Raw genomic sequence first — 14,312 nt, forward strand, 5'->3', positions numbered from 1 at the left:
GTGTTTATGGTTAGCAGAGTGTGGCAAGAGCTTTTGGTGATAGCTGCCCAACCACAGGCAGTGTTACAAGGTTGTGTTTCCCTCGATGAGAAACTCTTAGGAAGGCAAAAAAAGCTGCCTTGGCTTTACAGTAGTTACCACTGCCTCACTCTCTTTCTTATGGAACTCAAGTAGTTTACCAATTTTCTTCTCAGATTGCAATTTTGACCATCTTTAGTCATGTGAGTTGCTTTTTTTTTTTAATTTTAAAACTGTCAGGAACACTTACAAGCACTTATTCATTCACTTACCTTCAGGTACTTCAGCTTACAAAGCAAAGTGTACAAGCAGTCACCCCAAGGACTGTTTTGTCTTTGAACTGTCTTGTATTAACACTCCAAAGCATCTCCCAAGAGCTCATAACCCCACATAAATTAATAATCCCTAGGAAGCAGTTCTTCTTTCTGCTCCCTGAACTGCCCTGAATTGTGCAAATCTATCTGACCAGAATGAAAGATAGATTTTTCACATAATCTTACTGATTCTTCCATATCCATCTAAATAGCTCCATTATTTTAAGCATTACTTCATTTTCACTTGGTTTTATCACTTGCAATTCTATATAAACTCAGAAGTCAGAAATTGGGATTTTTTTTCAATAAAACTGAGCTAATTACACAACCTTGCTGTAAGAGTGCTAAGTGGAGCATCAGCCTATTGTGCTCCCTTAATAAGCCTCACTTTGGCTTTGATCAGTTTCCTGTGTTCTTTAATATCATGTTCACATGCACCAGTCAACATAATTCACTTTCTCACTTCATCCTTATGTGCTGTTTCACACAGACCAGAATGTGCAATGTATGAAATCAGTGATTGCTTTGTCTCCTTTTAGACTCACAAGTGTCTCCACAATTGATTGCCAGGTGCACTGTGTTACCAAGGACAAATCCATAGTTTTGCTAATAAAGAACCTTCTCTTAAAAAAGGCATCTTGACATTACCTGGCTTCGGGGTGGGGAGGGACAATAACGTGCCTTTTCTATGTTCTGAGATAATTTGCAACAAAATTGGAGAAGTTGTTGAACAATGCCCCCAGTGCATTGAAGGTGTGAAGCTACCTGGGAGTTACTGTGATGCTTATGCAATTTAAAATTTAGGTGTAGGCGCTAGGAAGGGGAGAAAAGCAGCTTCCAAGCCTTGTCCCTTCAAAGGGCTTAATTGCTCATTAAGAATAACCATGGCAACAGTTTCCATGGCCCATTAATCCATCACACAAGTGGCCAGCACCAGCTGCTTCAAGTCAAGGCAGGACCCTGCAAGAGAGTCTATATTCCCCTCGCTGAAAATCCTTCTTTCTTCATCTAAAATCTGTCCAACATACGCCAAATTGATGAACTATCAGCATTTCATAGCATTAAGTTCCCCGAGTTCACCGTTCCCTATTAAAGGGAAAACCCACGTTACCATTATGAAAATTAAGAATATGGTCAAATCCACTACATGTGTTTTCTCATCTCCTCCTGTTCACCATTCGTTAATTTTTGTATATATTTTGTAACATTTGTATATTTTTGTACAGGGTTCTTTCACTGCTTATGCAACAGAAGTGCTTTTTCTCTTTTCTGTTCCGCTGAACTTGTAAAAACTCAGTGTGAATTAGAAAATCTTCATTTCTAGAAATCTCTAGTATTTAACACAGAGAGGGAATGAAAGCTGAAGCCACTGAACTGTCCTAAAAACTGAGCTGTCCTCTGTATTGGGAACAGAATGATACAAACTCAAACTTCTTAAAACAAGATTTATTGGCACAAACATACATGTTACAAATGTCTACGATATTCCTGGAAAATATGTTCACCACTTCAAAAAAATCACTGCTCACAGAAAAGTACAGTAATATCAAACTTTGTAAGTCATCACAATTTCAGCATCAAAATACATGCATTTTATCATTTATAAATGAAATTCCACTGACCTCCAGGTAAAGCACTTTAAGAAATGTCCTGGTCTCCACAACATTATTTTTTCCCTCTCCAGATCGTTCCAATAAGGTGCAAATGGGTTGTTTTCTGTAGAGGCACAAATCACAGCTCCTTGCTCGGTACAGCTGAGTCTGTGAGGTGAGAGATGTTGTTCTCAGCACAGACTTTCAGGTCCTTTCTGAGTGTGTTACTACAGAGCTTAACACCACGGTGTGGCCTTAAAAAGAATGCAATTAGAGATTTGGTCTGGAGTTTGGGCTTCTAAAAGGGCAACTGAAAGCTTATTTCTGATTATTCCCATTACAGGAAGTAAAGCTTGAAGAATTACAAGGAAAGAGGTAGAAGAAAGGTTTTTATTTTGCACTGCAATTCCATCAGCATTTGAAACAGGTGTGGCATTGCCAAGGTTACTTGTGAGGAGAAAGAGTAATCTCAGTAAATCCTCTTCTTTCTTTGGTGCCAGTTTAGTAACTTAATAGCCACTCCAGATTTTGTCACTGACCTCAGATAATACAGAACAAGACTTCAGCAGAGGTCCTGCATCTGCTTCTATGCCTATTCCAGTTTGAGTGTCAGAGAAGCAGGCTTCACACACTCACACAGGGGAGAGAATGCACTGATGTCCTCAGCATCATCACATCTGCCTTCATCCAATGGCAACAAGAACAAAGGAAAATTTCAGTGGGAATTCTTTGAAAAAGAGGTGGGTTACACCTAATTCCACTAGGTCTGAATTCGATTCTAATCAGGTCAGTGCACAACAGAACAAAAAGGCAAAACCATAAACCACGTGCACTTACAGAGGTGTTTCCTGCACTTTCATCAGCCCTGGTAGGGCACTGAACATACCCAATGACAGAAATTGTTGTGGAGCTGTGGGTCTTGGAGGTTTTCAAACCTCATCAAAACCAAACCTGTGTAACCGCTCCAGCCCCAAAGGCAGCCCTGCTCCGAGCGGGACATCGGACCAGGCAGCCCCGGAGGGTCCTTTTCACCCCAATATTTTTTATCCTTCAAAGAAAAGCTTTTTCCACTTCTGAATTAGAACATGGCACAGATTCCATGCCAGGCCTGGATTTAGCAAGGACAAATGAGGGGTTTTTCGTTGTGTTAAACAGAAAATGGAAATTCACTGTGTGCTTGGGCACACGTTGAAGTCACTTCCAGACCAGGACATGCCTCGCTCCAGGCTGGCGAGTGTGAGATACTGCAGTGCAGAATTGATTGCACAAACACCTCCAGAGGCTGCTCTTCTGTGCTAACACTCAAGCACAAGTCGTTAAGGAAAATACTAATTAGCTGGCTATGAACTCATTTCCTGCAATGAGCATAACAAGTTTATAATAAGAGTTCATACCTTGCCACTGAGAGGACTTTTGATGCTGCAAAACGACTAAAGGTTGCTCACAGTAGAATGTGGCTGTTTCACCTCTTTCAATCCTTGGAAGGAGAGCACCTCACCCAAATGGCAAATGCCTCTCTACATACATAAGCACTTCCTTTGGAAAGGGGAAGGAAAAAAGAATAGGAGCTGTCAAATAAAACTTTAACCTCTACACAGTTTGTGCTTCCCCCTCAGAATGTATTTTTGCAACAGACAAAGCATATTTTTGAGTCCTGCTCTTGAGTAGGAGGTGCTAATTTCTAATCTTTCAGTGATGCTGATAAACCTCATGTGAGTAATATTTTACCACATTTCTGGTTGGGGGAGGGAGGACGTTTCATTTACAAAAATAATGGTGTTTTTAGTGATAAGTAAACTACCTGTAACATTTTATTGTGCAGACCTGTGAGTGTGTCGTAGCAATATTAGCATTTTATTGTCTGGGGAAAAAGTAGATGGAACATAGATTGAAGTTAGCTTTTTCTAGTGAGAAAAAAAATGTTCTTTCATCCTTAGTTAAGTTTTGGAAACTAATTGTTTGACTATTTTTCTAGCTGTTAATTGCTTAAATAATATATAAATAAGTAATGGTTAAACTTTATACTCATAGTCTTTGCCATACTTTTCTACTTTGGATCAGAATATATTTTCCCTTTGGGTTTCATGAAAGGCTGAACTTGCATTATTTAGTAGCTTGCTGGTGGCATGGTAGTCACACTGATCAGTGAATTTTCAGTTTCAGCCAAGACTACTTTCATTAATAAAGAAATTTTAGCAAACATTCAGATGAACAATATAAATATTAATAGCTAAACTTCTGAAAAAATTATGCATTGAGCATCTATGAATTTGTAGGTCCATTATATGCACTATCTCAATCCTTCATCTTAGAAAGAAAATAATTGCAGCTGCCATTATTTAGTTTTACTTTAAACAAACCCGCAGTGTATCAGGGGGAGAAACTGATTTAATCGTTCTAAACTTTTCCTCACAAAGAACTCAGACCACCACCATGTGTTCACATATATATGACAGGAATATAAGAGATTCAACAGAGGGATTTTTTATCCTCACCTTAGACCATTTACAGGTGGACAGGCACAGGTAATAATCGTGCTGTGTCAAAAAGATTCTGTTACTGAGCTCAAACTGCTCTAGGACATTCAGGCTGGATCTTTCCTGCCCCAGGCACTCTGAAATCCTGATTTGACTGAAGCTGCCAGCAGCCCCATGTCCTGGGCTAGAATAGCCCAAATGGTGCCCTCTGCAAGGAGTGCTGCACCATCCATCTCCTGCACTGGCCAGAAAAAACCTGCCATCTGTCATAGTGCATTCAGCTATTTGAATTTAATAGACAAGCACTGCTTATATATGAAAAGGATGCTCTTAGGTAGAGCCACTTATAAAAAGGAGTTTACTGAATGTTAGCAATATTTCACTTGGACCATTTCCCAATTTACGGTATTGTGATTGCCACAATATCCTTATTTGGTGTTTCCTCTCTTTCCAAAAGAATTAATGAAATTTCTGTTACAAGAACTGTTAAATAAATGCAATTATAATTCCAATTTAAAGTAGTGTAGCAAAAATGCTGTTGTTTGGCCTTCTTTTGTGTCAGATGATTTTGAGCCGAATGAGGACCCAGGAGCAGTGTTCTGCCCCAGGTGCTGTCAGCCAGAGGGTGGAGGTTTGAGGAGAGCTGGGCACTATGGGGAGGAGGTTCTGCTTCAGCCAAGGCTCACCTGAGCTCTGCTGAGGGCAGCAGTGACACTGGGGCAGAAGGCAGGGAATCAACCCAGAGGGCAGAACAATGTTCTGTGTTCCAAATGCACCATGTGTGCTCCAAAACCACAACGGCTTTCTAAGAGAACAGAGAGAGACTTGAAGAATAATGGCTAAGCCAGACACTGTGAGAAGAGCTAAAGAATGGAGAAGGTTTTTTTCATAATTGTCTTTGTTGTTGCCTATGATGTTTTCTCTTTGAGAACAAGCACATTGCCCTTTTAAACTTCTAGCACATGGCTTCTCTGGTTGAATAGAGTGTTATGTGCAAACCATGAGGCTGAATTCATGTTTGAAAGCGGTGCAGGTTCTGGGTTTGCTTTGGAGAGTTAGCAGATGTGATACACTCATGACAGAATGAGGTTACTGCAGGAGTGACTCATTGTTGAATAATCAAGTGTTTACTCCACCAAAACTGCATGTAACCAGACTGCCACAGTTTTTCTGCTTTATTCTAAGGTGTAGCTTTTAAATGTCAGTGCACCAGGAAGGAAGGTAAACTCCTTGGGTGGCTCACATCTCTTTTTATGCATGTGTTTAGAGGCAGAGAGTCTTACGGTTCTCAATGGAGTAGAAAAACTACGGAGCACATCAATTGAGACATACATTAATCAATTGAGGAAGGAAAATTAACTGAAGAGGAAAACTGAATCCTTTCCTGAAGTGTTTCTGAAGTAGACCAGATGGAGAAAGAACAACTGGTGTGAGGTTCTGGTTTGGTTGTTTCATACACCCCAATCCAGTGTCCCCCCTGACAATAATGTTACTGTTTGAGAAACCTCCAGCCTCATTTCTCTAGCTGCAGTTAATTTTTTTCAATCTACTTTCTTCTGCCTTTTAATTTTGCTTTTAAAGAAGCTAATTTGAGGGTGCTTGTGCTTTCTCTGGCTCTGAAGTTTCTTGCCTAGCAAATCAGGTGAGGAAGAACTGGCTGGAAGAGCATCCCAGTCTTCTGACGAGACAGAGGGCCCAAAGGTTATGATCTGTTACAGGTCTAAAGTTCAGGTCAGGATGCAAAGCCAGACCAAAGAGACTTTGAGGCCTTTTTCTAATACTCACTGTGTACACTGGGAGGCTGCAGGTTCAGCTCACTTCCCTGTTTAAAGGGCAGGAGAAGCAGGGCTGAGATGGAAATCCTGGATCACACCCAAGTGCTCCCTAGGTTATTGGTGAAGGTCTCCCACTAACATGCACTCAAGGTGCTCTCTTAAAAATCAAATAATAGATCATGCATATTCCCTCTGTGTGGATAATCTCCCATGGAACAGAGAAAATTCACTATGAAAATTCATGAAAGAGTTGAGCTTGATCTTCTAAAAGTTCCTGAAGTTTAACTCTGCCATGGTGGATGCCCTTCTGAGAAGCAGGCATCACATTTTGCAGGTATGCTCTACTACCAATGTCAAGAATTTGCTCTTAAGGGCTAAAATCCTTGATATTCAGACAAGGTTGCTGCTGCTCATAAAATGAAAGTTGGGTCCCTGTCAGAGGAGCAGTGACAGAAACAGTAGAATTTTAAAAGGTCTTGCTACTCAGACAAAAGCACAGCAGATTGAGGCTGTTGTAATTCATTCCTTGCACAGTCAATAGTGTCCTGCTCTTCCATCACTGAGTGTTTAAGTCATTGCAGATCACGATATAAAAAGGAAAAACCCAAATATTTTACTTGTCTAAACTGTTCCTGGGGCTAACCTCATGTGGATTCCAACTGAATGGAAGTGCCAGCTTTAGAAATCCAACTGACTACATTTCTAACTCACCCCTTGTCTTACAGGCCCTGGGTTCAGAATCCTTGTCAGATTCTCCCATCCTTCTTCTAGGAGCATTGGATTAGGTTTGACTCTGTTGGATTGACTGTGCTGTTATGGAATGATGTAAAGATCAGGTCAAGCACCTCCTTAGGGTTTCCACACTAAGTTTTCCTGCCAAGTTCTGTGCAATGCTGTTTTGGGGTTTAAAGCCACATCTGGGAGCTGAATTGGAGAGAAGGTGCAATGCCTGAGCAGGACCTCAGTAACCTGTTGGTAGTGGGTGCAAGCAACACTTGTCCAAGCTCAGGAGCTGCTGCAGGATCATTGAGAAGATCCTTGAGAAGCCAAGCAGCAGCACAGACAGGCATGGAGCAGCTGTTAACCCCTTGCTTTCCGCTGTGCTGTCTGTGAAGGGCATCTCCCGCTGTACAGCCTCTGGCATGTACAGCTGGGCTCCGGAAAGCAGGGGAGGAGCTTCTTGTGAGGATGGAATAGGCAGGTCTTAAACAGTATCTGATTCTGGATAAAGCTATCAGAAGCATTGCTTGCAGCCAGGAGAGGCTGCAGTTTGGTCCCCAAGGCAGCAGTCAGAAAGCAATGGCCTAGGAGTGCCCTGAGGGTTTGCTAGGGAGTCACTAAACAGGGGCCCTCTTGTGATGCTTTACCAGCCCAGGAGCTGAGGCAGCAGTCAGTGGTGCAGAGCAGGAGCTGAAATTCTCATCAGTGGTGACTGAACAAGAATGACTTAACCTTGCCATGGAAAACTTACAGGCAGGCAGTCGTAACTGCACGGGCATTTAAAATGTAGGAGCAGCGAGTGGAAAACAATCAATCCTGGCTTCAACACAAATCAGATCTCCAGCTGTGTTTGTATAGATTGTGCTCTGCACCAGCCTGCACATATGTGATGCTCTTGCACAATCTATGACCCTGAACAGTCCTGTGTTACCATATTCTGTGCCACAGTAGCTCTGGGTCTGTGCGTCGGGGAAAGACACACTTGTTGATGCTTCCTGAATTAGCAAGGTTACACAGTTTATCTCACCAATGACAACCTACCACCACAGCACAAGTAGTAGCAAACATTGAGCATTCACGAGCACACCCTGGGCAAACAGCTTTGGAAAGTTAAACACATTAATTTACCGTATTTCATTACCACACAGAAGGAAACAGTGTCTTCACAAACATTCTACAACCCACTTGAAGGCAGGTTTCTTGACTCTTCCTTGCAAATTCTCACTTATATTTAGCAGGCATCCCCCCCATTAGTTACAGTTTTGAGAGAGAATGGGTCCACATTCCACAAAGAGCAGTTTCTATTCTCCACTCGCACCTGAAGGTATTATTTGGTTATTAACTTGCTGGAACTACATTAGCTGGGAGGATGCAAGCTTTGCACCCTTGTAGCACTTCCACTGCAGTTTCATTTGGGAGCTTTGTGTATTTGTAGCTAGAGGATTCAAACTCTTTCATGTGTGTTTGCAGTCCTGTCAGCTGAGCACCAGTTCAGCCTCCCAGAGGAGAAGGAACATCTGCATTAAGGCTCAGTGTCAGCATTTCACCTTCCTGAAATTGCACCACCTCCAGCAAAAGCTATCTCCATCTCGTGAGGCTGCTCAGTAGAGAAGCCCTTTGGGGACACCACGCCCAACACAGCTGTGGGTGGCAGGGTCCCACTTTCAGGAGAGAATTCCTTCATATCAGCTGTCCAGTTATCTTAGCAGTTTAAATGGCTCCTGAAGTTGGATGGCTCATTCCTCTACCAGTGCAAGCTCATTTTTACACAGCCCTCAGTTGTGCCCCCTCCCAGAGTCAGGCCTTTCATCGCTGCTACGATTTTTGTCCAGCCCATGAGGGCTGAAATGAAAATGAAAAAAAACATTTCAGAATTGTTTGTGTTGTCACCTGAAGTGATCAGGGCATACCAGGGAATCCACTATCACATTAGTAACTTTGAATATTCAGCTTCATTAAGACTGGGGCCACTGATGACTTAATGATATGAAGCAGGACATGTGACTATAAAGTGATATATACTTAGGGGAAAATGCAACTGGAACCTTTCAATCGATCATTACTTATTCTCTCTGCAAAATTCTACTTCTGCACAATTTATATACAGATTCACAGCAACAAACTGGACAGGCTCTCCATTTTTTTAATCTAAAACCATGTCAGGAGAGATACTCCACTGTGGGAATATTTACACTTCCATTATCACTGCTTCTATTCCCTAATTAAATTGTAGACAAAAAACCCCAACCCATCAAACTATTATTTTTTTTTAATTTCTATGAATCCTTCTTAGAAATTCTGAAGGAGTTATCCTAAAAAGACCCTTTTCTGAATTTCCTGGCTCGAAATTTGATTAATTAATTTTTAGTTTAGTTAAGGATGATTAAACTATTCACTGCTTTAAAAAAAACGAAACAAGAAATTCACAGGAGCATACAAGAACTTTCTCTAAAGCCACAACATATAATTTCTTTTAATTACATTAAATGTTAGCTTAAATTAATTTAGTATAATAGGTCTCTCAGCTGAGCACTTTACAAAGATGACAGTATAGTTTATGAACTATCCACATGCACAAATTAAAGTTTATAAATATCTTTATAAACCCTATTAACACCACTTTGGACAGTGTTTCTGTTCCTTCCTCTTCTCCAGGAAAGCTTTGCTGGGCCCTTTCTCAGCCTCTCCCCACTGTTCCCCCTACTTGTTCCTGGTTTTTGAGTGATCCTGGCAGTGGGGACCATTTCTGCAAACTGCTGCAGAGGCAGCTGGGCAGGCACAGACATCACCAGCGCTGCTCATGGCCTTTAAACCAGGCTCTAATTATTGGGGTTGGCATTCAATAATGCCAATTCATGTTCATGAAACCTGACAAATGGTGCAGCAAGAGACTGTACCTGAGTCACTGGTGATGCTTGTGTTACCACTCCTGCATTTCACTTGGCTTTCCCAGGACTGTGCTAGCTGGTGTTTTTTGGCTCTCACAGATTTTTGTTGCTTTCATAGTGAGGCCATCTTGGTTGTTCAGAGCGCCATGAGGTGCTTTCCATAAGGACAAAAATAAAGTCCATAAAAAGATGATAAACCAGTCTCATTTATTTTCTGTGGACAGTGTTTTTAGTTTTGGATTCTGCACCTAATCTCAAAAAAGGCTGTGTTTGGTTGGTTAAATTGAAATATGATATCTTACATGAATATTTATAGGAATCATTTTCTTCAATGGGAGCAACAGATACATCTGATGATGGATTTTGCCATCCAACTTTAGGAGCTCAGTTGAGAATTTTGGTCCTGATGTTTGCTGCAACCTTAGGTTTGGGTCCAATCCACCTGCCAGTGTCCCTTTAAACAGGAGCTTCCCCACAGCTGCATTCTCTGATTCTGAGATGTTTTAAGATGCTTTTCATATACTACAGTTTCTGAAGGTCAGTGCGCACACATTTTAAGACACAGTGATTAGACAGTGTATGGAACTACTTGGCAGTATTTAGCTGGTACAGTTTCTTGTGGAAACAACAGAATTCCAAAATACACCACACTGAATGCTTATGGGTTATTACAAGCAAAAATCCCGAGAGGCCGGGAATTAAAAAGCGGAGTTCAACAAAGGAACACTGATACCGTCGGTTGATATGAACAAAGTTGTGCCAAGTCTTCCTTCTTTGCTCTTTCAAGTGGAGAAATAAACTGGGAAATGAAGCAGAAGGAAAGAAAGATTTAAAAAAAGACAAAACCCAAGAGTTATCACAGAGTTACTGCCGTGCTTTATCTCACAGAAGCGCGTGATGTCAGAGCATTGCAAACATCTTTAGCACATTTCAGCTGGAGGAGTGGGACGTGTCTGGCACAGAGCTCCTGTTAGCAGAGGTGGGGATGCTTCTCCTGTGACCAAAGGAATTTGGAGGGGAAACTGGAGCAGAGAGCAGAGAGACTGTGGCTCGAAAGGCAGCAAGGGCAAGGACTGGCAGAGATGGCAGCTGCTCGCCCCAGCAACACCTGCAAAGCCTCCAGCAGGCAGCTGGGGCCATTCCAGCCCCCATGGCAGCTTTTCTAATCTAAAACCATGTCAGGAGACTCCACTGTGGGAATATTTACACTTCCATTATCACTGCTTCTATTCCCTAATTAAATTGCAGACAAAAAAAAAAAACCCAACCCATCAAACTATTATTTTTTTTTTAATTTCTATGAATTCTTCTTAGAAATTTTGAAGGAGTTAGCTAGTGAGTTGGTGAAAAGTGGCTCAGTTTGCTGCATCCACCCCTTGTTGAGGGGATGATCTTGTTCCCACTCAGATCACAGACTGGAAAAGACATGCAGGCCTTGTCTAACAGCATCTGGATGCTTGGTGTCTGTAGGATTTAAATATTTACTTGATAGCTACGGTAAATAAATACAGCAGTGAGTTAGATACACAAGATCTTTCCTGAAGCTGCAGCCTTTAGGCACTTATCACACAAGAATCAAATAGACTGGAAAAATAGTTTGAACAGCAGGTACACTCAAATCTCAACAGGTCCACTCAAACCTCTCTGACCTGCTACTCAATCTCACTATGGTGAGCCTGGGATGAACAATGTGACACTCGAGTTTGTGATTAAATACCCTAAACTCAGCCTAGCTCATGTCAAACCTGCACTGGTTTGTTTGGTTTGTTTTGTTTTTGTGGGGTTTTTTTTTGTGGTTTTGTTTGTTTGGTTGTTGTTGTTTTCTTGGTTATTGGTTTGGGGTTTTTTTAACTTACAACATTTTAAACCAAAAGCAAAACAATGTTCTTACTTATAAATGTTTCAGCCTAGACCTCTATGGAGGAGACAGGAGCTATCCTGGCCACTTTTTACTTTCTTGTTAAGACTCACACCATGCTCACTGAGGAATACATACCCAGTAGTCAGCTCAGTGGCTGCACATCTTTTGTCTGGTTGCTGCACCAGGCTGCAGAACAAGGGCTGGTCTTTCTCTTGAAGCCAGTTTCTTTGAGCTCCCAGTTAATATAGTTAATTAATATCTAACCACTTCCCACTCTTGCTGTATCAGTGTTACGAAACCTGGAATTATTCTGGGTCACTCTGGTGCCAGCATTCATAAGGCTAATAAACTGTCACATGTATCTCATTCCATTTAGTCATGTTTACAGGTGATCCTGTAAGCTTTCTTTACAGGAGCAACAGAGGAAAATGGAAACATGCTGAATACCAGGCATGTAACTCGAGAGCTGGGAATTAACTCACAGCCACAGTCTGGCCTTCTGCTGAGTCTCTTCTGGGTTACTACCTGCATTGTGTATCTGAAGAAATCTCCCTTTTAGGAGTCAATGCCATATTACAGTTATGTCACCTAGCAGCTGCTGCTAACAGAGGGTTACATAAATGAAATGTTCAGTTCCTGTCATTACGAGGTCCCTGAGTCCCCAGCAGCACGACTGCTATTATTCATTCATTGCCAACTTCCCTACAACTGCGTGGAATGAGATGAGAAAGGAAATCAGTGAGACTTTAGGCCGTCTTTTAACAACGTTTGGGCATTGGAGGTGCAAAAGGATCTTCAGAAACACTGACATCTCAAATTCTAGCTGGCATGGTAGAAACCAGCACCTACACACTTTTAAAAAATTCATCAGATGCCTGTTTGCCTGTGTGCCTTCCCCCTCTTTTTATGGGCATGAGTTGTTTCAGGAATTACTGCTCTTAGTAGAAAACACCAGGACTGTGGCACTCATCGTAACGAAAGGAAGATCTCTGAGACTGCATAAAAATTTATTTAAAATGTAAAAAGGGAGAGCTTTTAATCCTAGGGAAAGTTATGTAACGTGCTAATGTAAAAAACATTAAATATCAACAAATTCTGCCGATGTGTCCAGGGAGTTTGCAGTAATTCTCACTATAAAGGCACAACACTAGAAGGGAAATTTCACAAATTAATCGGTTTAAATATTTTATATCCATTTTTTTGTTGCTTTGGTTTTTAATGTATTAGCCATTCTTAAGTCACAAGCTACTGAGATCATAAATAAAAGAGAAAATGAATTACTCACTTATAATTATAATGAGAATGACTGCGCATACTACACCAAGGATGATCATCATCTATAAAAAGAAAGTTATAAGAAAGACAAAGTCAGATTTTCACATGAAAGACATTAACCCCTCAATTTTTTTGCTTTTGCTTATTGACTCATTCCTCATACTTTTAACTCTTGTAAAGACCTACTGCAACAGACTTGCTAAGGCCCCAGATTTACTGTCAGTTTTAAAATCAACAATGGAAGCAGCTTCTTGTCAAAGCTGGCCAGTTCTTGCCTGTGAGCTAAAGATGAAGTGAGCAACCTCAACCATCCCCAGCAGTAGAGAAAACCTCAATTTCCAGAGTAAAACAGCTCCAGTGGCTGGGTTCCCAGCACACAGCACATTATACCAGAGTCACCTCATGCTTTCCCTGCGTTCCTGGGGTCGGTGGAGAGGCAGCTGGAGGAGTCTGAAGCCCAGCAGCAGGTGGAGAGAGGAAGCCCAGGGCATCCAGAGCAGTTCCCAGCACGTTCTCCTGGACACAGCTGCCCCAGGAGCAGGAGCAGCAGAGACAGCTGTGCACACACCAGCACTGGGCTGGCTCAGGGATCCCACCTGAGGCTCACTGAGAGCTAAGGAGCCCTCCAGGGATGCTGCAGCCCTGCTGCCATCATCACCCCACTGAGCAGAAAGACTGAAAAACAACAAACACGGGCGTGGTTCCTCCTAACATGAGGACAGAGCCAGCCATCGGCTTGAAGGAGGTTTTTTTTATATTTTTTTTTTAATTTCTTCCCTCTCTTTGCAGAATTTGGGAGCCAGAGGAAGGACAGGGAGATTGTTTGTCAGGATAAAGCAGGAAGGGATGATGAGGAAAGGAGAATGAGGGTAGGTTTGAAGGTCTGGTGTAGTTCAGTCACATGGGTGAACCTGTCTCAAAATCTGTGTAGCTCCCAAAAGCCCAGAGGACCTGCTCAGTTGAATTTCTAACCTAGATCCTTTTATTCCTGGAGTGTTTTAAAGTATAGTTTACCCAGAATATTTTGTATTACTTTACATTTTGTAGCGCTGTGATTGAAGAGATAAAGCAGACAACAGGCTAGCGAGGGATACACGTGGGATTCCCCCTTGGGAACGGGTGGTTTTGTTTGACTGGACATAAGTGGTCAGCAGGAAAGTTGCTATTGAGAAATGGAAATGAAGCAGAACTTTTGGCACAGTGTTCATGTTGGTGGTGCATGAGTAGGAAGAAGCAAAGATGTGAGTCTTAGAAGAGTAAGAGGAGATGAAGTTTCTGGGTCCAGAATCCACAAATACTGGAGAAGGTCTGAAAAAGCAGAGTGAGATTTCCTCTGCTCTTGGGAAAGGATTAGACAGCAGAGAAGGCAGCTGGTTGATGGAAGTCCTGCTC

General features: G+C 41.9%; 1 protein-coding gene across 1 annotated transcript in view; it reads right to left on the bottom strand.

The window, feature by feature from the left end:
- Window positions 1-1,840: 1,840 nt before the first annotated feature.
- Window positions 1,841-14,312, bottom strand: part of LOC102113586 (vesicle-associated membrane protein 2) — a 48,465-nt gene continuing 35,993 nt past the window's right edge. The window contains exons 4-5 of the mRNA XM_014258369.2: window positions 12,931-12,982; window positions 1,841-10,583 (exon numbers count right to left, since the gene is read on the bottom strand). Of these exons, the coding sequence (XP_014113844.1) occupies window positions 10,567-10,583; window positions 12,931-12,982 (69 nt within the window). The 3' untranslated portion in view covers window positions 1,841-10,566. The remainder of the gene's footprint in view (window positions 10,584-12,930; window positions 12,983-14,312) is intronic.

The sequence above is a fragment of the Pseudopodoces humilis genome, chromosome 11, assembly GCF_049639895.1.
Source record: "Pseudopodoces humilis isolate 2021_Gansu_Grassland_sample_001 chromosome 11, ASM4963989v1, whole genome shotgun sequence".
Taxonomy (NCBI): domain Eukaryota; kingdom Metazoa; phylum Chordata; class Aves; order Passeriformes; family Paridae; genus Pseudopodoces; species Pseudopodoces humilis.